Source organism: Benincasa hispida, chromosome 3, assembly GCF_027475165.1.
Source record: "Benincasa hispida cultivar pf3 chromosome 3, pf3_genome.v1.1, whole genome shotgun sequence".
NCBI lineage: Eukaryota > Viridiplantae > Streptophyta > Magnoliopsida > Cucurbitales > Cucurbitaceae > Benincasa > Benincasa hispida.
Genome location: NC_143480.1, coordinates 36,329,039 through 36,353,440, shown reverse-complemented (window position 1 = coordinate 36,353,440; position 24,402 = coordinate 36,329,039). Strand labels below are relative to the sequence as shown.

The 24,402-nt window shown below is 33.8% G+C and overlaps 1 protein-coding gene across 1 annotated transcript; it reads right to left on the bottom strand.

Annotated features, from left to right (window-relative positions):
• Positions 1-6,070: 6,070 nt before the first annotated feature.
• LOC120073081 (cell division cycle protein 48 homolog) lies at positions 6,071-11,857 on the bottom strand. Its single transcript, XM_039025691.2, has 9 exons — positions 11,620-11,857; positions 11,279-11,444; positions 9,758-9,986; positions 8,060-8,826; positions 7,738-7,959; positions 7,582-7,653; positions 7,197-7,478; positions 6,713-7,072; positions 6,071-6,622 (listed from the first exon to the last, which is right to left on the bottom strand). Exons 1-9 carry the CDS (start codon positions 11,646-11,648, stop codon positions 6,326-6,328), a joined length of 2,424 nt encoding a protein of 807 aa, XP_038881619.2. The 5' UTR covers positions 11,649-11,857; the 3' UTR covers positions 6,071-6,325.
• Positions 11,858-24,402: the final 12,545 nt, after the last annotated feature.

The following is a 24,402-nucleotide window of genomic DNA, read 5'->3' as shown; positions in this document are numbered from 1 at the left end:
CTATATTGATGTACACATGTTTTGAAGGAATCAGGGTTTTTGTTAGTAAAGTTTGGGTTCAGATGTAAATATTTTGTCTGTAGATATTGTGTCATGGTTGTTAAGCATGTGATCATATAAAATTATGTAGAGCTTTCGGGATGTGAGCTAATTGCATAAGTTAATAATGTTTATCAAGTTGGCACTTCAGGAGTGAAGTAAAAAGGTAAAGGTGGAAGTGTTGGCGACAGAGCTAGTATTGTTATTGTCACATCTTATTCCAGGTTAAGAGGGTAATCTGGGAGGGGGTGTGACAATATATATGGAGCAACCTGAGGGATTCATAACCCAAAGTCAAGAGCAAAAAGTTTGCAGGCTTAATTCATCCATTTATGGATTGAAACAAGCTTCTCGATCTTGGAATATAAGATTTGATACTGCGATCAAATCTTATGGCTTTGATTAGAATGTTGAAGAGCCTTGTGTTTACAAGAGAATCATCAACAGTTCAGTAGTTTTTCTTTTGTTGTATATAGACGATATCCTACCCATTGAGAATGATGCAGGTCTATAAATTAAAAATTGGCTAGCGACCCAATTCCAAATGAAATAGTAGGGAGAGCCGCAATTTATTTTGAGCATTCAGATTTTTAGAGATTGAAAGAACAAAATGTTGGCCTTATCTCAGGCATCGTACATTGACAAGATGCTTGTCAAGTTTTCGATGCAGAACTCCAAAAGAAGCTTGCTCCCTTTCAGGTATGGAGTTATTTTGTCTAAGGAACAATGTCTAAGACACCTCAAGAGGTTGAGAAAATGAGATGGATCCTCTATGCATCGACTGTTGGTAGCCTGATGTATGTGATGTTATGTACTAGACCTGACATCTGCTATGCAACGGAATAGTCAGTAAATATCAGTTTAATCAAGAATTTGATCAATGGACCGTCGTTAAGAACATCTTCAAGTATATTTGGAGAACAAGGGACTACATGCTTGTGTGTGGTTCTAAGAATTTGATCCTTATAGGATACATGGATTTTGATTTCCAAATTAATAAGGATTCTAGGAAATCCACTTCATGATCAGTGTTCATTTTTAACGGAAGGGTTGTAGTTTGGAGAAGTACCAAGCAGGGGTGCATAGCTGACTCCACTGTGGAGGTTGAGTATGTAGTAGTTTGTGAAGCTACTAAGGAAGTTGTGTGGCTCAGGAAGTTTTTGACTGATCTGGAAGTGGTTCCAGACATGTCTAAGCTCATCACCTTTTATTGTGATAATAGTGGTTTTGTGGCTAATTCCCGAGGGCCTAGGAGTCACAAATGCAAGAAGACATAGAGCGGAAGTATCATCTCATTCGAGAGGTTTTGCATCTAGGAGTTGTAATCGTTATGCAGATAGCTTTGGTGCATAACGTTGGTGATCCATTTACAAAGGCCCTCACGGCTAAAGTGCTTGAGGGTCATCTATAGAGTATGGGTCTACGGGATATGCCACATCTAGTCTAAGGCAAATGGAAGATTTTGTACTGGGCGTGTTTTATGCCCTAGTTTCTTGTTTTGTGTACTTTTATATTGTACACCCCACTAGCTTTAGGATAAGTAGATGATTGTTGGGGTTGATGCCCTAAATCTCATGGGTCATGTAGATTTATTTAATAAAATCTGAGGTACTTTATTTGGCATTTAGTAGCATTAACCCACAAAACCAATAAACAAACATCCAAGGTTATCTTCTGTAACTTAAACATGTATGTAGAGACATACAGATGGATCTTGTTTAAGTGATAACCTAAATAGTCTGTAGTAGATGGATAAGGCTGGGTACCTTATGTTGGTGACACTACGAATACGGCCCGCTTTGTAGTTGTTACAATTGTTGTAAAGTGCTACAGATAATCTGGTCTTGGTCATTCATGTAGAGACATGTGAGCAGGGGTGTTCTATACAAAGAGGCTTGTATAAGACCGGACCATGAAATGAATAGTCTCATTATATAACGCCGTTAATAATATGGACTTACATTTCACCAGGATGACCATAAGTGACATGATCTGAATCCTAAGTGAGGGGTGAACTCATGCCTATGAAGGTGGTCCTTTGATTTGTATGGGTGAGAGTGGTCAGATCTTCAATTCAATAGCCTACCATTTTGGGGATTCGTCTGATTGGGGAGTTGGGAACACAGCTACAAAAGACAAAATTCACTCATTCCTTAATGTCAAGGTAAGTAGATAGATTGCTCCCTTAAGGATTGATTTCGAGGCTTGAACAATGTGGTGTCACACCCTCTCTTGGCCTGAGAAAGGTTTGGTCATAGTTTGACTATGATTTATTGTTCATTAGAGAGATCAATGATACTTAAGGAGTTAGATGTAACTACAAAGGCAAAACGATAATTTTGGCCTAGTTGTACTTACAAGCAATTTGTGAAGAGTCATCGCACTGTTGACTAGTTATATCCAATAGACACAGAAAGATATTTGTAGTGCAAAGAATGCAGGTGTCGGTCTTTAGTGGAGTAACTGACAATTAATGGATGTTAGATAATTTAATTAAAGAAGTTTAATTAGTTATCCATATACCATTGGAGCTTCAATCTACGATCCATTAGGTCCTCTCTGTAGCTCACCTGGGATTATTGAGAATTAATTTTGGATTAATTTGAATTGTTCAAAGTAATTGAGAGAATTAATTATATATAATATAATTAGTTTAAATTAATTATATTTAGTATAATTAATATAATGTATTTGATACATTATAATGTAAAGTTTATTTTGAGAGGAATTAAATATTTGAATACGATTCAAGTACTAATTATATGAATTGGATTCAAATAATTAAATTTAGTATAAATGTGATTTATATTAAATACCACAGATAATTGAGAGAATTCAAACTATAGTTATATTGTATTTGATACAATATAAAAACTATAGGTTATGTGATATATTTGATATAACATATAATTTAATATATACTATATTATAAGGTAGTTATCATATATTAAATATTTTATTAAATTATTTTTTAATTTTATTAAGGAGGGTGTTATAACTCCCTCCCCTTGTTTTCTCTCGTGATGAACGTGTGGTATAGGGAGTTATTATTTATCTATTTATTTTGGTTTTCTTCATCTTCTTCACTAAAGATGACAGGGTGTTTTTTCGTAGGGTGAAATCTTTTTCAGAAAAAACATAAATTCTCCTAAGAAAAATTCCCCTCTACAAAATCTTCCTCCCTCCCCAAAAATCAACAGAGCCCACACCTTCTATTTCATTCTCTATCCAAAGGAGAATACAGAAGGTTCAACTTGTGGTGCTGTTCCTTTTGCTTGTTCTTCGATGCTTGGTTCAATAGCTCGAGCCAGAAGATAAGAGGATTTTCGTAAAGAATTATTGGCTTCAAGGATAAGTGTGACTGAACCCTAATTTATTATCTGATCTTTTGCTTAACATGCTGTGAATTTGTTTTAGAATACATACTTAGGATTCTATATTTTTATGATTTCTGTGAAATTTTCGATTGGGATCGATCCCCACTTCCGCATTGAATTTCACCGTTTCCTTCAAAAATCAAGTAGATTTCTTTTTTATTGACTAGAAAAAAATGCGTTATCAATTGAAAATTTTGTTCTCCTAGGCAAAATAATATTTGTTTTTCCAAAGCATTCAACCAGGTTTGCAAAACCTGATATCGTATTGAATTTTGCTCCTAGTATTGTCAGTAAAAAAATATACTTGTAAGTATGATATGTGTAGTTGCACGGTCTGTCAGACATAGATTTTCTTTACTCATTTTTTTAGTCACCCAAGATATGAAAATGATCCAGGTTTCTTCATTAAAAAAATAATTACAATAAAAAAAAAAAAAACCAACACTTGGAATATACACAATTTAATATTAACTGAGGAAAAAAAATATATGAAAACAAAAAAAATATATTAATCAAGATATGACACATGATCAATGGATACTAAGTAGAACATCTAATTGATATCTATTATCATAACATTAATATCTTCCACCTCTGTGGAGACAATTGAAAATAAAATATGGAATTTCGTAAACTATATCTCTTTACATATAAATACATAATTCTAGGATAAGAACCTTAGATTACTTCTATAGCATAGGAATTAATCAATAAAATAGCTAGAGTTGGCAATAAATTCATTTTTTTTTTTTTTGTCATCCTTATTTTATGTTTCTTAGTTTCCATTATAACATGCAAACAATCCTGAGTATTGAAAAATAGATTTCACATTAAGATTATTGTTTGTCAAATTCACTATGAGAAATATTCAAGTTTAATTAAATAAACTCATGTTATCAGTAAAAAAAAGAAAATACATTTGAAGAGTCTTTTGCTATGGCTACTTTAGGAATATTGTAAATATCTGATATGATAAATAATACAAAGTTTTTAAGCAAAAAAAACATAAACAACAAAGAGAGAAATATTATTTTGCTAAGGGACCCATTAAAATCAATGTATTTTGATAATTGGATCATTGTCTTAAAAGTTGGGGTTAGTCTAATCAAATAGGCACCAAATTTACCAACTTCAAGGGACATGAATCCCAAAATTCCTACATTTAGTAACTCGGTCTCATTGACACACTAATCATAAAGTTGACTCGTTCCCCAACTCACCAACAATTCCAAATGAATCCCAAACATCCCACAGTTAACCTTAACTTTCCAATCTTATTTGCTCCCCAACCATGGGTGACACTATGTATGTTTCAATTATTTCCATTGTGACCCCCCAAGTTTTAGTAATTTTGAATCTTCTCCCCCCTTCTTCTTTTTCTTTTGGTCCCTACCCTTGTCACTCTCACTCCCTTCCACTTTGACAAAGGAGACATGTCTTTTTAAACATTGTCCTAAAAGTGTTCTTGTTGTTTGTAATTCTTTCTTCAATATTGTTCTCAACTCATATTTTGTATAGTATTATTGGGTGAGATAGAACCAGCTTTGTATGTGTGGTCTATATACTTAAAAAAAAATGTTTGACATAAAACACTCTCAAAATGTTTTGTTTTTGTCTTATATTATTTTAAAATGAGTTGTCTCTTTATACTCATTAAAAGGTACAAATATATGTACAAATCGAAAAAGAAAATTAAAATAAGTACAAACATATCTCATTGTATCCAACTCATTATATTTCTACGAATAACAACACAACATCTCTACCTTTTGATTCCTTTTTTCTTCTTTTGACATAACCTTTTGATTTATGAGTATGTGGAGACACAAAATTAGTTAAATCTTTTTCCCCCTTTTGAAAAAGAAATGTTTATTTGAAAATTGAGATAGAAGCAGATACGAATACAAAGAGACGGCAATATACCAATTTAAAAAAAAACAATTAAGATACTAAAATAAAATACTAAAAGTAACATCTAAGGTGTTGAAGTAAAATAATCCATAAAATGCAATAGAAAAGTTACTCATATATCAGAAAAGAAAAACAATATTACAAAAAAAAAATATGAAGATAAATGAATAACTTCGTTAAATTGTTGAAAATATTCTAATGGTTTATATTTTGATGGACTTTGTCGAGACTCAAATATGAAGATGATTAGAGATTATAGAGTTTTGAGTTTTTATTTTTATTTTTTTTTTTTCCTTTTTAGTTTTGGACTTAAGTAGTGAACCTTTTAAATTGACGGTCTAATTTTAGACTGAGAAAGATTAAATAAATTGTTTATCTTTTTTCGGTACATCAAATCGTGTCAGATACATATCTAAAAAGTATCTTAAATATCAATATCTGATACGTGTTTGATAGAGATTCTTTGCCTCACATAAAGATTGTACCATGAAAAAATTATACCTTCAAGAAATTATAAATTCAATTGAGGGGAACTTTTGGAGAGAGAGAGAAAAGCTCACTAGAGTCAACTAGTTGAGAATGAGATTTCAATAGATTATAACAAGACACAACATTGGTTTATAACATTATGACGAATTTGGGAGAAAGGGCCTATTATTTGCAAACCAACTTGGGCAGCATCTCTGAGAGAATATTCATATTCACAACTCCTAAGAAGAAAATGGAGAGAAGAAATTCAGTAGTGAGCCAAACAGCAATCTTATGGTGTTCTAAAGTAGTATTCATTTTTAAAGCAGTAACAGGAAATGACCAACTGATCAAGTCTACATTATAGGCAAGTATCACTAACCAAGGGAGCCACCCTGAAGCCATATTTGGGACCAAACAGCCCTCCAACTGTAGGCTCCTTCTCCCCACACAGATCTTTATATGAAAAAAGGACACAAATTTGCAGTATTAGAAGAAATGTTCTAAACATACATGACACATGGAAACCTCTAGTTGTAAAGATCGTCATCATCAGCCCCACCACCAGCAGAAGATGCAAACGGGTCGGCCGCTGCAGTTCCAGAAGAAGGGTTATCTGAGAACCTGAATTCAGAACCAAACCCTCTTGACTGCTGCAGCGTTTGAGCAAATGCCTGGTATTTACGAATATCGGCATCGCTCACACTTCTGCGAGCAAACTTCATTGACTCCTCAAAATGAGCAGCTTTAATCTCCGCTACCTCATCCTCTACATCCTCTTCCATAGCCTCAGGATTATCTCTTCTCCTCCTCTCCCTCTCAATATCCTGCAACAAAGATTTTTTATCGTGAGTTTTTCTAATACGTGCAAAACTAAAAATTTTTAACACTTCCGAGATCAAAGTGCAGGATTTTACTTTCTCAATGTTCTCTCTGATAGCATATTTGCAAGCACGCTGGCAGATTTCTGTAATATCAGCACCACTAAAACCTTGAGTGTATTTAGCAAGGGCTCTAAGGTCTACATCTTTCGATACCGGAGACTTCCTCAAGCAAGCCTTGAAAATTTGGTGACGAGAATCCTCGTCAGGAAGAGGAATATAAATCAATTGATCTAGACGTCCTGGACGAAGAAGTGCAGGATCTATAATATCTGGTCTGTTGGTTGCCCCAATTATGAAGACAGTTTTCTTTGCTGACATTCCGTCCATTTCAGTCAAAAGTTGGTTCAAAACTCGATCAGCAGCACCTCCAGCATCTCCCACGCTGCTGCCTCTCTGCAGATAATTTAAAACAAAAATAAAGACAATAAAACATTTGCCAGGATGAATTTAATTACATATTAAGGATTGCTTACACAAGAATAATATTGGAGCGTTACACAAGGATGAGAATACAAACCTGAGTGGCAATAGAGTCAAGCTCATCAAAGAACAGAACACAAGGTGCAGACTGACGGGCCTTATCAAAAATTTCACGAACATTGGCCTCACTTTCTCCAAACCACATTGTAAGCAATTCAGGACCCTTGACACTGATGAAGTTCGCCTGGCACTCATTTGCAATAGCTTTGGCCAGAAGAGTTTTTCCACATCCAGGAGGGCCATAGAAAAGAACTCCCTTAGAGGGTGACATTCCAAACTTCTCGAACTTCTCAGGATGTTCCACTGGATATTGTACAGTCTGATTGAGAAACAGAATAAAATCAGATCGCGAACGAATTAAGAACTAAATAAACACAATCTCCTCCAAATGAAGGTGATCATTCCTCAGTAGCATCAATTACCTCTTGAAGTTCCCTCTTGACATTCTCAAGACCTCCAATGTCTTCCCAACTGACATTAGGCACTTCAACAACCTGGAGCAGAGCAATTTAGTTAAAGTGCACTAGAAAGAAAACTACAGTTAACGCCATTTGATCCAAGATAACACAACCACTTACGGTTTCACGTAGAGCAGATGGATTACTAGTTCCAAGGGCAGTTTGGAAGTGCTCATTTGTGACTGCCATTGAGTTAAGAATCTCAGCATCGATTGTTTCATCTTCCAAATCAATGACATCCATTTTCTCTCTAATGCATTGAAGTGCAGCCTCAGTACAAAGAGCTGCCAAGTCAGCTCCAACATACCCATGTGTATCCTTGGCAATTCTTTCTAAGTCAACCTGTGATATCCAACATAGGAAAACCAGTGTACTTCATTGATAATGCAGCAACCAACAAACAAAGGCAATTAGGAATAAATATAGACAATAGAAATCTTACATCTTCAGCAAGCTTCATGTTCTTAGTATGGATACGAAGAACCTCAAGACGCCCAACTTCATCAGGAACTCCAATATCTATTTCCCTGTCAAATCTTCCAAATCGTCTCAAAGCTGGATCGATGCTGTTTGGACGATTTGTAGCTCCAATGACAATGACATGGGCACGAGATTTTAACCCATCCATTAGTGTCAAGAGCTGAGAAACAATCCTTCTCTCAACTTCCCCATGAGTTTTCTCTCGCTTAGGAGCAATTGAATCAATCTCGTCAATAAAGATAATAGATGGTGCATTCTTTTCTGCCTCCTCAAAAGCTTTCCTGAGGTTGCTTTCACTCTCTCCAGCTAACTTTGACATAATTTCTGGCCCATTGATACAGAAAAAGAAAGCCCCAGTTTCATTAGCTACAGCTCTGGCGATCAAAGTCTTTCCAGATCCAGGGGGTCCATAAAGCAGAATTCCCTTCGGTGGTTTTACTCCAATGGATTTAAAAAGTTGTGGATGTCTCAGAGGAAGTTCCACCAATTCACGAATTTGTGCCATTTGTTTTCTAACACCACCAACGTCATCATAACCAACTTCATCTAATCTATCTTCATCCTCTCTTTTCACAGGCTCCCCATCACAGAAGATTTCAGTATCAGGGGCAACCACACAATATTCAGGAGGATCAGTTTCAATGACCTTGAACTCCACACTTCTCATTCCTCCCCTCACAAGGAAGAGATCACCCTTCCTTACTGGGCGATAGGCTTCCAAAAAGTACGCTGCAAGACATGAACAGTGTAAGAATTATGAAATATGCAAATTCACAAAATGTATAAAATGAATTGAAATTGACCCAATGTTTAACATATGAGATTATTAACCTTCGTAGCAGATAAATGTAAAGAGATGTACCAAAAACACACAAATATATATGTATTATTAGTTGGAACTTAGGAAGGCACATTAGAAGTTTCGAAGATCAAGGACGACCATCCTACAGCTGCTGCTAAAAAGTGTCCTCTTTGACATCCATTACTCGTGTGTAGATCCAACTCACTGGATACCAGATCCAGTACTGTTATGTAGTTGAACTTGTTCTATTAAGAAATTCAAATAGAAGAGAAAAAACACATTTGAATGTAAACAAAGGATTAGAGAAGACAAAATTGATTTCATATTTAAAATGTATAAAGAAACTTGTTCAAAATTTTAAAAAAATAGTGATGAACAAATTTCCAAGATTTTCTTTTTTAGAACTAAAAAGTGTCCTGAAAATTTATGGCATGCCAACGATAAAAATAAAAAGAAGCATGGAGTAACTGCTGTACAGAACTTATAGGAACACACATTAAAAAATAATAATTAAAAAAAGTAAATAAAGAAAAAAAAAGGAAAGGAAAAGAAGAAACATCAGAGGACTTGCAATATCAAATATCACAGGTCACAACCAAGATGTTTCCATCCAAATATCTGAACAAGCCAGATGAAAGAAAACCTACGGGACACGCATTAGTTCTAATTTCTAAACGGTAAACTATATATATATCACTCCTGGTCAACATACATGATACATCAATGACCAAATTGGGAAAGGAGAAGGATTAACTGAACGTCTTAACTCATTGCCAGAAATGGTATCGTTGTAGATTAGTCATACAAGAAGCAAGAGACAAATCAAGGGAAGGAAATAGATCAGGGATAGAATCTCACGTTTCAAGTATGCATCAAAAAGATTCCCGGTGACACCTTCAATAGTGTCATCTACTGGAAGAATGTGTACTCGCTTGCCATATTTAACATCAGCACATTGATGCACGGAAACAACATCTCCAAGTCTGACACGAAGGTTGCTTCTTACAACCTTGTTCATTCTTATTTTTGGCTCATCACATGTGTCATCAGCAAGAGCAATGCAGATCGTATCCTTCCTTTTCTTCCCCTGAACTCCACAAAGAAGGCAAGCATCACAGTTACAAACAAAATATGGCAAGTAATTCAAGAATGACCTCAAGCTGTGAGTATGAGAAAGCTGCATTCTTTTTCTAAGAAGAAATTCATCAAAATCAAACTGGACGAGAGGAAGGGAGGGAGGGAGGGGGGACTTGCGCCTCACTCAAAACAGGCCTATGCCTTGCATTTTAAAAATTGACCCACAAGAAAAAGACGAACCCTAAATTTTCACATCAATGATCAAAGAGAGGCCCTGAATGGGTCCAAAATTTCCTTCCTCCGTCTCCATGCAAAGTTCTTCTCTAGTCTGTGTTTAGAATCTGATTTTTTATTAATGGCAAAATTTTTCCTAAGGAGAAAGAAAGAATTCAGGTTTTCTTATATTGAAAAATATCTTTTTTTTCCAATTTAACGTTATTGGCTGTTACTGCTACTTTAACACAATCATTAAGTTACACTCAATCTAAAGAATTGATGGTGCAAATGGCCAGTGTAAATCCAGTAATTCAGCCCTAGGGGGAAAATCACTCTTGTTATCCAAACAAATCAGAGCAACATCTAGCAAGTAAAATTTCTGAATTGCCCCCCACATAGATACATAATAAAATTAACAGAGTCAGTTGCATTAAAATTGCATCCATCCTGTTATCTGGTTCAATAGGCATATATTCTACTGAGTAAGTGGAGAGAGAGCTAGAGTGGTTAAGATTAAAAGGGCATTTGGGGTAAGTGTTTGGGATTCATAGGTATGGTTTTTGTAATTGAAGCTTTATTTGCTATGTGAGTTTACTTAATACATGTTGTTAGCTCACGTGTTCAAATAATAAAATTACACAGGCTTTTGAAACTCGTCTTCTAAGTTTCCCATAACTCTCATAAATCTCAAACTCAGGGGTCAGAAATGAAATACGAGCTACGTAAAGTACCTCTTTCATTTTTTCAGTACAACCACAAGCTACCATGTAAATCCGACACACAATTAAACTTCCCAAACCTGTCAAGCAATTGCCGCCTAGACGAACTAATAACGACATCTAATCCACGCATAAAAACTTACCCAATTCACCAATCCTAAATACCGACTGGAACCACCAATTAGTTTAAAATTCAAATAAAATAATTCGTGCTATCCAAAAAGGGAAGAACAAACCTCCCCGATCCTACACAATTTTACAACATCACTTAGGGCAAAAACATTTTAAAAAACCTAGCTCAATGAACAATAAATAAGTCAAAGAAATGATAACAAAAACAAAAACAAAACCGAGAATAACATCAGACCTTGATCAAGATCGTGTCGCCACGGAAAAGTTGAAGCTTCTCCATAGTGTCAGGGTGAAGCGCAACGACAGAGTTGTCATCATTGATGGCCTCATCGACAATAAGCCGGTTGGCAGCTTTCTTGCGCTCTAGAATCGCGGTACTAAAATCCCTCTTCGGACCCTTACTGGAGAAAGACAAAAAAAAAAAAAAAAAAAAAAAAAACTCATTGAAAACAGAATCAAACAACAAGGAAAAACAATCAGAAGGGAAAACATTCATCGCAAAAAAAAAACCAGGAAACGGAAAAGGGTAAAGAAGAATTAGAAATGGGGATCTGGGAAATTGGGGATAGGGCTTACGCGTCGGAGGTTTCAGCTTGATTCGCCATGGCGCTGGCCGAGCAGAAGACGAAAGGAGACTGAGTTGTTTGCAGAGAGAGAGCAACAAAATCAAAGGGAAATGGCGATAAAACGTATCTGGAGAGATCTGAGCATAGAGAAGTTGGGGATATGATATTTAAGCCATGGGTCGCTCCTTTTCTTGTTAAGAAAGAAAAGATTTATTGTTCTTTTTCTTTTTTCTTTTTTTTTCCCTCTTAATTACTTTATTTTTACTTCTTACTCAGTTCTAGAATATTTCATTAGCTAGATTACAAATCTCGATAGAACCCTTCGAATTTTTGTTTTCAATTTAATAAAATTCAGTCCTATACACTGCTTCCACGATTAATTTCTAAAGTTTGTTAGTCTAATTTTGGAAAACCTAAATTTTTTAAAACTAAAAACAACCCATTGGTCTTTTATTTTTTGTTTTTAAAAATTATGTCTATTTTTTTATTTCCTTATCATATTCTGTATCAATCTTAAGAAGAAACATGGCATTCTTAATCAAATTCTAAAAATAAAAATAAAAAATTTTTAAAACTACATTTTTTAGTTTTTCAAATTTTGACAATTTAAAAAAAAATGAGTAAAAAATAGAAATCAAAGTAAGAGATGTAATGATAAATTATGTGTTTATATACTTAATTTTCAAAAACTAAAAACTAAAAATGAAATAATTACTAGTGATAGTAAAGTAATAATTGTTTTTATAAATTGATTAAGAAATCAAATACTTGTATATGAAACATGAAAAACCATAAATAAGAATTTGTAAACAAAAATAAACACAGTTTTCATAAACACGGATAGTTTCTCAACTTTCAAATGTTTGTCTATCTGAATTTTACAAAAAAATAAAAATAAAAAGTTTGTCTAATAATTCATTGAGCTTTAAAATGTCTAATGAGAAACATGGGTAGTTTCTCAACTTTAATGTTGGCCTACCATAACTTTACAAAAAAAATAAAAATAAAAAATTTGTCTAATAAGTCATTGAGCTTTAAAATGTCTGCCATTCTTAAATTTTTAAATTTTGTCTTTTTCTAAAAATTAAACTTTTAGTTTTGTCCCATAAATCCTTTTAAAATTCACCAACCAAAAATTAAAAAATTTATGTCCCGTTTGGTAATCACTTCGTTTTCTATTTTTTGTTTTAAAAAATTAAGTCTATTTCCTCTCTATTTTTTACAATAATTTGTATATTTATTAAGTATAATGTTTGAATTCTTAGTCAAATCCCACGAACAAAAATAAATTTTTAAAAACTACTTTTTTAATTTTAAAAAATGAACTTGTTTTTTAAATTAATAGTAAAAAGAAAATAACAATAGAATAAATTAAGAGGTGAAAGTAGTTTCTATAATCTTAATTTTTAAAAACAAAAAATCAAAAATCAAATGGCTACCAACCGGATCTAGGGTTCCAATTGAATATAATAATCAATTTTATAACATATATAAATTAATTTTAAATTTTTTTTGAATTTGTTAGATTTTCATCTTGTACAAAATTGGTCTTATTCTTCCCAAAAAAAAAATTATTAGATACAAAATTCGATGTTAAGGAATTTATTATATATTTGTTTAAATTTTAGAGATTTTTTAGACACACAATTGAAAATATATCTATTAAACACTTGAAAGTTCAACAGTGGTGAGGATCTCCATGTTCAAATTAGCATCTTTTACTTTTTAAAACTTCTTCATATTTTATTCTCATCTTTTTAATATGTTATTTACTTTAAATCACAATTAAAACAAAATGTATGTTTTATTCAATAAAAGAAGTAATGTGGTATGAAACATGTAAATAATTTATTTTAATAATGTTTTCAGATTATTAACGATATTTTTAAACAACTTTTTAATAGATACATTTTAACTTAATGATTATTAGTTCATAAGATAATGATTGAAACAAAATCTATATTGTAATTTATAAAGTAGTTTTAAAATGTTTTATAAAAAGGAATCATAAATATACATATAAAAAAGTACATAGGATTATATTAATAATCTAACACAAATAAGCCAATCCAAGAATTTTCTGTTCATACAAAATTGGTTTATTTTAAAATTAGAATTAGGATATAAATTAATTTATAGAATATTAAATTCAAATCTTTAAGTCCTCTTAAAATACGTACCAGTCAATGTTTGAAAGTAATAAAAACTATTAATTCGAATTCTTATTTTTATAATTCAAAACCATTACAAAAAGGTCAAAATTCACATTGTGAAATTTAAAAAGTCACAAGTATATAATAATAATAAAGCTACAAAAGTATAAAGAAGGTATACGGGATAAGAAAGAATCAAATTTTACATATTAGTTTTTATTTTCTCTAACTTTCGTGATTTTAATTGCATTTCACGATCAATTTATGATAAAAACACCCTTGAAATCGACTTTCATTTAGATTTTAAATGGAAAGTATATATGATTATGAATCATTCTTCTAAATTGATTTTAATTGATAGATAATATTGACTTAGAGCTATAATTATAAATAAAGTCAACTTATTATTATTATTATTATTTATCTTATTGGTGAGATCTAAAATGTTCATCATGGGAGAGCCCATCCTTTCATGCAAGGATTAGTCTTGATAGAGTTTGAAGATTATTTTTGTAATTGTTACATGCTCAAAATTTTACTATTTTAGTTTGAATTCTCACAAACTATGGTCTTTTTAGAGTATAGAATGAAGTAGGGGTGTTAAAAAAAATCGAAGACCTAAAAAAATCGAGCAACCCAATCCAACCCAACCCACCTAGTTTGAGTTGGTTCTAAAAAAAATTGGTTTGGTTTGGTTTTTTTTAATAAACCCGAGTAGGTCAGTTCGGTTCGCGGGTTCATAGGGTAGAAAATCGGGTCGAATCGACTCAAATTTTTAATAAACCCAAGGCCCAACCCATTTTTTAAGGGTTTCATTTCACCACGTCACTTCACATTTGCCTTTGGGTTGTTGGCTTTCACTCTTTCAGCATCAGAACAGACGCCCAGCGAAGCTACCTTCGTCTCCACCGGACACGTTGTCGTTGGGGATTCGTGAAGAACGAAACGTCTTCCATCGTCTCCTTTTCGCTCGGTGCTTAGTCTTCTTCTCCGCTCCGTCTCCATCTTCTTCCATCGTCTCCATCTCCATCTTCCATCGATAAGCAAGCCCACGTTCGTCTTCGCTCCGTCTTTTTCTCTTCAATGTTTGTGTTTCATATTTCCAAATCCCATCGTCTCCTCTCTAGAATCCATCTCTTCACGTTACGTCGTTGCTTCACACTGTTTCTTTGCCTTCACATTGTCATAGTTACTACCTCATTGGTTAGCCACTAAACTCTCTCTCTCTCTCTCTCTCTCTCTCTCTCTCTATATATATATATATATATATATATATATATATATTTTATTTATTTATTTATTTATTTCTCACTGGTTCATGGTTCACCTATGCTCACGATTTTTTTTTTTATTTTTCTTTATTAGTTAATATTGTAGATAGAAAATAGTGAGTTAATTGACAATAAATCACCACCTATAAATATTTCCGATGCATGTTCTAAACCATCGGAAATGACAGTATGTTGGGTTTTATGTCCTAAAAACTCGCAGTTTGTAAAATGATAAACATTTTCTATTATCAATATACTTGTTATTGATCTCATAAATTGTATGAAAGTCTAAATCCAATAAACTAAGACCCATGACTATTGTATGAGTACTTGAACTTTATGTGGAGACATAAGAGTGGATCGGGTTCAAGTAAATAGTCAAAATGATCTATGGTACATGAATGAGGTTGGGTACCTTATTCTGGTAACACTATTGGATGCGGCCTACTCTGTAATTGTTACAAAGAGTTGTAAAGTGCTACATACGATGTGATCTTAATTCGTACATGTTATGACATGAGAAGTGAGGGCATCCTATGCAATGAGTTTGCATAAGATCGGAACCAAGAAATAAGTCACTCTTACTTTATAACGTTGTTTACTGTTTAAGACTAACTATTTCACCTAGATGACCTAGGTAAGTTGATCTTAATCCTGAGCTAACTATGAACTCCTGTTTATTCGGGATTGCCCTTAGATTTGCATAGTTGAGGGTTGGCTCAACAGTGCTGGCTCAATAAGACTCCCATTTCAAGGGTAAGACCAGACAGATAGATGAGGACATAAGGTGCAAGATGGAATTCACGCCTACCCGATTTAGGGATAGGAGAAAGGTTGTTCTCTCAAGTACTGAATCCAGGTTTTGAACAAGGGGCCCCACCCTTTCACTGGGCTGAGCAAGTTTGGTTTGGTGATTGGATTACAAACCAGTTGTTCATTAGAGGATCAGTAGGGACTTGAAGAATAAGACGTAATCTCGAAGGTAAAACAGATGTTTGACCCAACCGTTATTACTAACAACCTGTGAAGGGTCGACTTGCTGATTATGGTTAAATCATGTAGACATAATATATCTACAGTGAGGGGAGTGCAACTATGGGCTTTAGTGGAGTGACCCATTAGTTAATGAATGGGGATTAATTTGATCTAATGAGTTTAGCCAATTAATCTCGGATCGTTGGAGCCCATAATATGTAGGTCCGCGAGGTCCCCCTACTAGCTCGTAACGAGTCGCTCTAGAATAGCGTGATAAGTTAATTTGAAACGTTCAAATTAGAATTAATGGAATTAGTGATTATATGAGATATAATTATGTTTAATTTTAGAATTAAACGGAATAAGAGAATTTATATATTTAAATATGATTTAAATATATAAAGATGGATATGTATTAAAATTAATTTAATATTTGATATTAAATTAATTAAGTTTTATTTAATAATTAATTTATGAAATTAATTAAATTTTCATTTATAAAATCAAATTTTAATTTTTAGATAAAATTGAAAATTGGAAAACAAAACACACTTAAATGGAAAAATGGGTTTTTCCATTATCCATCTTTGAAGTAGCTCACATATGAAGCAACTTTTTGCCTTTGTCTTCTCCAAGCATGAGTTGCAACTCATGCAGCTCTTCTCTTTGCATGTTGATCTGCAATATAATGAAGAGATTGAAGTGAAAATCAGGCATGCAATCTACATAATTTTGAGAGAAAATTCGGTTTGAAGAATGGTTCTTCAACGAGGTTGCTGCAGTGAGCTTTTCTCCTTCATCTCTTGATTCAAGTTTGTTTTGAGTCCTACAACTCAATCTAGAGTAACAAAAGAATAGTGGGGAAGATCTTGAGGTGATCTACAACAAGATATGGAGAAGATTGCAGCTAGAGAATGAGCTTTGAAGAAGTTCTACAAGAGGTATTTCTTGAAACCAATTTTTTCTGCAAAATCATACTTTATATAATGCCAAAATTAGTGAATTTGAGTGCTTAGATTATCCTTGTACTTCCGTTGCAATTGATACAATCCTACACAGTCATTGGCAAGAGAAAACCAACCAGACCATTGTCCTCAGTGTGGGATCACTTTATAAAGATGGAAAGATCTAACACCGAAGATATAAGATGCAAATGTAACTATTGTGATAAAGATTATGCTTGTAATACTTCTTTATGTGAAACTAGTACCTTATGAAAGCATTTGCGAAAACAATGCAAAAACTATCTATTTAGAGAGCAACCTAAAGGGCAAACCATACTAAAGTTTCAACCAAATGAAACTGATGTTAAAAGTACTATGAATATGAATTTTTTGTCTACTGCCTTTAGTCAACAAAGAGTTAGAAATGCATGTGCTAAGATGCTAGTATTATCTGAGATACCATTTAGATTTGTAGAGACAAAGGGGTTTAGAGAATTTTGTGATGTTGCATGTCTTAAGTTTGATATTCCTTCAAGAATCACAATTGCTATGGATATTTATCAGTTGTATGTAAATAAAATAAAATAAAAAATTGTTGAAATCAACTTTAATCAAAAGTGGTCAAAGAGTGAGCCTAACAACAAATAATTGACTTTCTTACAAAATATCAATTACATGGTTCTTACAACACAATTTTTTGATTATGAATGGAATTTACAGAAAAGAATATTGATTTTTTGTCAAGTGCCTAATCATAAAATATAGACAATTGGTAAAGTAATTGAATGTTGTTTATTGGATTGGGGTATTGACAAAGTTTTTTCAATTATTGTTGATAATGCAACTTCAAATGATTCAACAATCTCATATATGAAGAGAAAACTAAAGATATGGAAGTCTCTTGTTTTGGATGGTGTGAAATGTTGTGCTCATATTATGAACTTGATTGTCAATGATGGATTGAAATAATTGCATGATTTGATAGCTAGTGTGCGAAATGTTGTAAGATATGTTAGATCTTCTCCTAAGCGATTGGAATTTTTTTTAGAGTGTGTTGGACATGAAGAGATTGAATCTAAAGCCCTTGTTTATCTGGATGTGTCTACAAGATGGAATTCAACATATTTGATGCTTGATCATGCTTTAAAATTTGAAAAGGCTTTTCAATGCTTAAAAGAAGAGGAGGAAGATTTTGTACATTACTTTACTAAAGATGAGAACGAAAAGAAAAGAAAGGGGCCGCCGACCTTAACCAATTGGAACCATGTTAGAACATTTGTCAAATTTTTTAAGATGTTTTATGATCTTACGTTGAAGGTTAGTGGTTCAACTTATGTCACTTATAATAAGTTTTTTTCATGAACTTTGTGGGATTCAATGAGGTTTAATAGGTTGGAGCCAAAACTAAATAGTGTGATATATAATATAGCTTCCAATATGAGAATGAAATTTGATAAGTATTGGGGATCTCTTGACAAGATGAACAAAGTGTTGTTTCTAGCTATTGTGCTTGATCCACAATATAAGTTGGATTATGTGTCCTTTTGTTTCATAAGTATCTATGGGGATGAAGTTACTACAACAATGACTGATGAGGTGAAAGTTAGTTTGATGCAAGTGTATAAGTTTTATAAGACAATGGATTCGAATGGTCATGCTTTTGAACAACCATGTCACATAGTTGTAATAAATAAGGATTGTGATGACATGGAAATGGATTTACGGTTGGAATACAAACGAAGAAGAAAAGAGAAAAAATTGAATGAAATAAGAAATGGTGTAGAGAGATATTTTTCAGAACCTAATAAGAATCTAACCGAAAATTTTGATATTTTGAATTAGTGGAAATTAAATGCTCCCAAATACAGAGTTTTATCACAAGTTACTCGAGATGTCTTAGTCGTGCCAGTGTCACCAGTTGTTTTCGAATCAACATTTAGTACATGAGGTAGAATATTTGACTATTTTAGAAGTTATTTTAAGTCCTAAGTGAAGGAACTCTTATCAAAGAGTACCTATGAGCGGAAACAAGATCGTTCCAAATTCATTGTGATAGAATACCGCATTACAATCAAAACAAGTTATGCATCTACTAACAAATTACGGCATGCTTCTAATAATAAATAACAAAGGAACCAAGAGACATACATCTTGAAGACCTTTTCTTCTTTGTATCTCTCGCTCTCGTCGGGCTTGACACTCACGCAGTCGCTGTGATCGCCAAGTCTATCGTCCACCAAAACTCGTTGTCGCTCACCACCGAACTGTCTTCTACACGAATAGGCGGCAAGGAGGACACAACCACTCAGTAACCTCGATATTCTTAGAGTGAGAATCCAAGAGGTGTGGGCTCTGTTGGATTTGGTAGAGGGGAGGAGGAAACTACGATCGTTTATAATGACCAAGCAAGTGGGAGAAATTTGATGTCTATCATATAGACGGGTGCTTGATCGTTTAGAAAATGGTGCACGATCGTTTAGTAAAACGAGGTTGATCGTTTAGACGATCATATAGGTGAAATCGCTCGTGCGCGTGATCGCTTAGTAAAAGCTAGACGATCGAAAGTTGCACGTGTACATGATCATTTAGTAAAACTTGAGCTATCGTGTATGCTCTCGTTAGCTAGACGATGGGCAGTGTACTAATCGTGAAGCAATTATCCGATCTCTTTACAAAATGAAAACTATTTTCATTTTATCCTTCAGTTATGAAAACTGAATGCAACCTCCCACTATCTCATTCGGTTATGGAGAAAAAGCCACCAACAATTATCTCATAATTGTTTAATTAGAAATAAATATAATCATATTATATTTATGACCAAGCAAGTGGGAGAAATTTGATGTCTATCATATAGACGGGTGCTTGATCGTTTAGAAAATGGTGCACGATCGTTTAGTAAAACGAGGTTGATCGTTTAGACGATCATATAGGTGAAATCGCTCGTGCGCGTGATCGCTTAGTAAAAGCTAGACGATCGAAAGTTGCACGTGTACATGATCATTTAGTAAAACTTAAGCTATCATGTATGCTCTCGTTAGCTAGACGATGGGCAGTGTACTAATCGTGAAGCAATTATCCGATCTCTTTACAAAATGAAAACTATTTTCATTTTATCCTTCAGTTATGAAAACTGAATGCAACCTCCCACTATCTCATTCGGTTATGGAGAAAAAGCCACCAACAATTATCTCATAATTGTTTAATTAGAAATAAATATAATCATATTATATATATAACCAATAGTTTTAATATCACACCATATGCAACATACCATAGTCATTTTCTCCTCCACAAGATATAAATCATATTTATATCCTTTTCCTCCAATTAATGTATCTCATACATTATGTCAATTATATCATATATAATTGAGTAGTTTAATCATATCATATATAATCAAACTCTCTCTTGTCAATTTGAACACTTCAAACTGACCCAAAAACTGATTTTCAACTTGAATCCATTAAGCTACCAATGGGATCTTATGGACCTGTGGCTTGAAGTTCCAATGGTACGTGAATAGCTAACTAAACTCTTTAGCCACAAGATCCACTATCCGTTAACTGTCAAGCATTCCACTAAAGATCGACAGCTACACTCTTCTCACCACAGATATATTTATGTGTTCATCGGATATAACCAATCAACAGTACGATAATCCTTCACAGATGCTCGTAAGTACAGCCGGGCTAATTTACCGTTTTGCCCTTGTAGTTACATATAACTCCTTAAGTACCACTGATTCCTCTAATGAACAATACAACATGATCCCATTATGTGTCGACACCTCTCGGGCCATGAGAAGATGCGTGGCGCCACATCGTTCAAGCCCTAAAATCAACCTTTAAGGGAGCAATCTATCTATTTACCCCTGCTTCGGGAAATGAGTGAGTTCCATCTTGTGTAACTGAGTTCCCAACTCCCAAATCAGACGAATCCCCAAAGTGGTAGGTTTGAGTCGGCAATCTGGCCACTCGCACCCATGCAAACCAAAGGACCGCCCTCAAAGACAGGAGTTCCTAACTCACTCAGAATTGAGGTCATGTTACCTATGGTCATCCTAATGAAGTGAAGTCTATGTCATGAACAGTGTTATATAACGAGACTATAACACTTCATGGTCCGGTCTTATACAAACTCCTTTGTATAGGGCACCCTCGCTCGCATGTCTCCACATGAATGATCAGAATCAGACCATCTGTAGCAAGTCACAACACTTGTAACTATTCTACAAAGCGGGTCGCCTCCGTAACATCACCAGGATAAGATTTTCCTCCTATATCCATATACTACAGACTATTTTGGTTATCACTTAAGACATAATCCACCTGTATGTCACCACATACATGCTTAAGTTACAACAACAACCAGAGATCTTAGTTTATTGGTTTGTGGTAAAGAAAATAAAACATCCAATGTTTCATAGACTACAGTAAAGAAAATATCATATATTATTACATCACAAGCATTTGTTCAAAACAATGTTTACAAATTACAGGACCCAAGGAGAGTTTAGGGCAGCATCCCCCACACTAAGACGGTGGAGGCTTTAATATGTACATAAAATTGACTACGTGTGAAGCTGATGTTATTAGATCTTACTCCACAAACTGAAGAATTGAAAACTTGTGATCAAGTTTTATCAGGTAGTGTTATCTTTTATATATTTACTCTATATTGATATATTGAAATTGTGATAATATTCTTATATAATTTATTTTTTAAATCTTGTTTAGTGTTCAAGGAGTAAGTTTTATCAGATCATAAATGGATCGTTCAAGTCTATTGGTTGCTATTAAAAAATTCTATGGATTGCTCTTTTCAGTTGATTTTGTGGATACTACAGTCGTATTTAACAAGGGTTAGTTTGGGTTAGAAAAATACACAAACCGAAGTGTATAGGGTTGGACCTAAAATATCCCTAAACTCAACCCAACCCAACCCACGAACACCCCTAGAATGAAGTAAAAAGGTGAATCCTTAACACATTCAATGAATAAAATGCTTATTACCATTTGATTTTTAGTTCAATGGATAAAGTAATAACCATAATTTTTATCTTTACTAAGTAAACGTGTAATCTTAACCAAATGTAAAAGTCAAGGGCTATTTTTTAAGGTTTCAAAACTTGATTTGACCTTTGAAAATATTCTTAAAAAGAAAAATATAAAGAAACTAATAAGAAGAATTATAATGTTTTGTTGGCTTTTATGTTGCTCTTGTGAAGATGTTGATTAAGAGAATGTGATTGTGAAGCAATGATTGATTTCTCTTAGTGTGAAGATGATGGTATGCATCAGATAGATGACAAATTCATGGTCAAGCACACTTTGCCAGTTGCATACAAGTTTTCTTAAGCTAGATACAAGTACAAATCTAACTTTGTGTCTTGGTAAGAGGGTCAAATGCGAAAAATCTAGAGTAAACTAACACAAGATGGTCCACTGATTTGTTTGCAGTGGCTTACTAATTAACGGTATGCATCGTTATGTACACTAAACTACTTAGCACGCTTGCAAGAGAAAGTAGGAGTTCAGATAAAAGGGAAGAGGATACATGGATGAATGAATCATGTGTTAGATTATATGCATTGATTTCTTAGTTACAACAACAAGACTATGTAAGTATAGTAGAGATGAGGTGGAGATGGTAAAGATGCCTGCTAGAACCTAAGTGTATATGTACGATGCGTTTATAGTTTGTTCTCTAATTCATGCACAACATCTCTCAACGTAAATGCCACAATTATCTTATCTCTAATATGCATTTGTCAAAATAAACAGACAAACGACATGAATAACTTTTTCTCTAAAATTACTCAATGCCCTAGCTTGATGAGTTCCACAAATACCTACTCTCTCAAGTAACTAAGTGCTTTTACTTCAATCAACTGATCAAGTAGATTTAAGAAATATACTTTAAGCACATATCAACCAAGTAAACTTCAGACACACAAACAACTTAAAGTGAAACTTAAGGTTACAAGCAAACGTGTTTAATTGTCATCTGCAGGCACGTATAAGCCATAGAAATATCAATGAGAATATCCCTAAAATCAAAGTACATTTCTCATTGGTTTTTAAGACAAAAATCAATCACTATAATCACCAGGCAAGCTCATCTCCACCGACAAGAAAACTAAAATTAGTTACATATCATCGGCCTGAAGTCATAAGAATTCAGAATCAAAATATTGCATACTTGAATCTTGGGAAGATGACGCATAGGGTTTGCACACCAAGGCCAAACTTAAACTTCCCAACAGTCAGCTCGGCATCATTCAGTATGATCGACAAGCTTGACCGCAACAGCAGTGTATCGTTATGATGGTCCCAGTTCGAGAAACATTTCTATAAGCTTATTTTGTCTCAAGTTGTCTAGGTAAAGCTTGGTGTTTGCCCTACAAAGACACAAGTTCATTCCAGCAGGGTAAAGGATCTAGATAGCAAAGCATTAGCAAAATGGAGGGGGCAGCTTGATGAATGGAGGAAGAGAAATGCGAATTGTAAAAGCTGTGAACAATTAAAACAGAAAAATTTGTAAAACAGAACTTTTTCCATATACATGTACTATTTGCGACGTGTTATTTCTTGCTTGCACTTGCATGGGGACCTTCTGAAAGTTGTGTATCAAATGCTTTCCTCATCCAATATTCAATAATTCAATCAATAATCTCTTTCCAGACAACAATGAGACATCAATGATCAATTTCCAGACAACAATTAGAATGGTCCTATGACTAGATGTGGAAGAAGAATGCATATATACACACACATATACAGATACATTTTTGATAAAAAACGGCTTCATCGAATAAATGAAATATCCAAAGCTATATACAAAAGAGACCCTATCAAAAGGAATATAAAAGATGCTTCCAATTTGCAAACACAAAATATTTAAGCATTACAGTAAGAAGAAAAATAATAATATACACGCATATGTGAGAAGCGAGATCTTACTGACTTCGACAACCAAAGCTCATTTCAGCCATTTTTTTCTGAACAAATGTGCTAAGGATTCAGTTTCCACCTATTTAAACTCCCCATGCATTTACAAAGTACATTCATTACCTCATCTTTCTTCTTTCATGATGCAGGTCTGAGGCGGTTTACTTTCTTTCTTCACCTGCAGCCTAACAATTTACTCTAAAAGACAAACCAAACCATTCAAAAACGGTCACTAGGTTTCCTAGAGCAAAAGATATTTGGCGAATCTAAGTCACAAAAAGCTCAAATCAATCTGAACGCACTAAAATAGAGAAATGAATATCTTATCATGTCTTTGCCATGAAGAAAACAAGGAAGAATATGGCCTTTAACTTCAAGCAGGGAATCAGATCCGACGACAAGAAGATATGACCAATCCAGAATTTGTGAAGAATGGAAACTTACCAGTACTTACCTTGCAAAAACAAACCCAGTGGATTCTTGGTTTCCTTAAGATT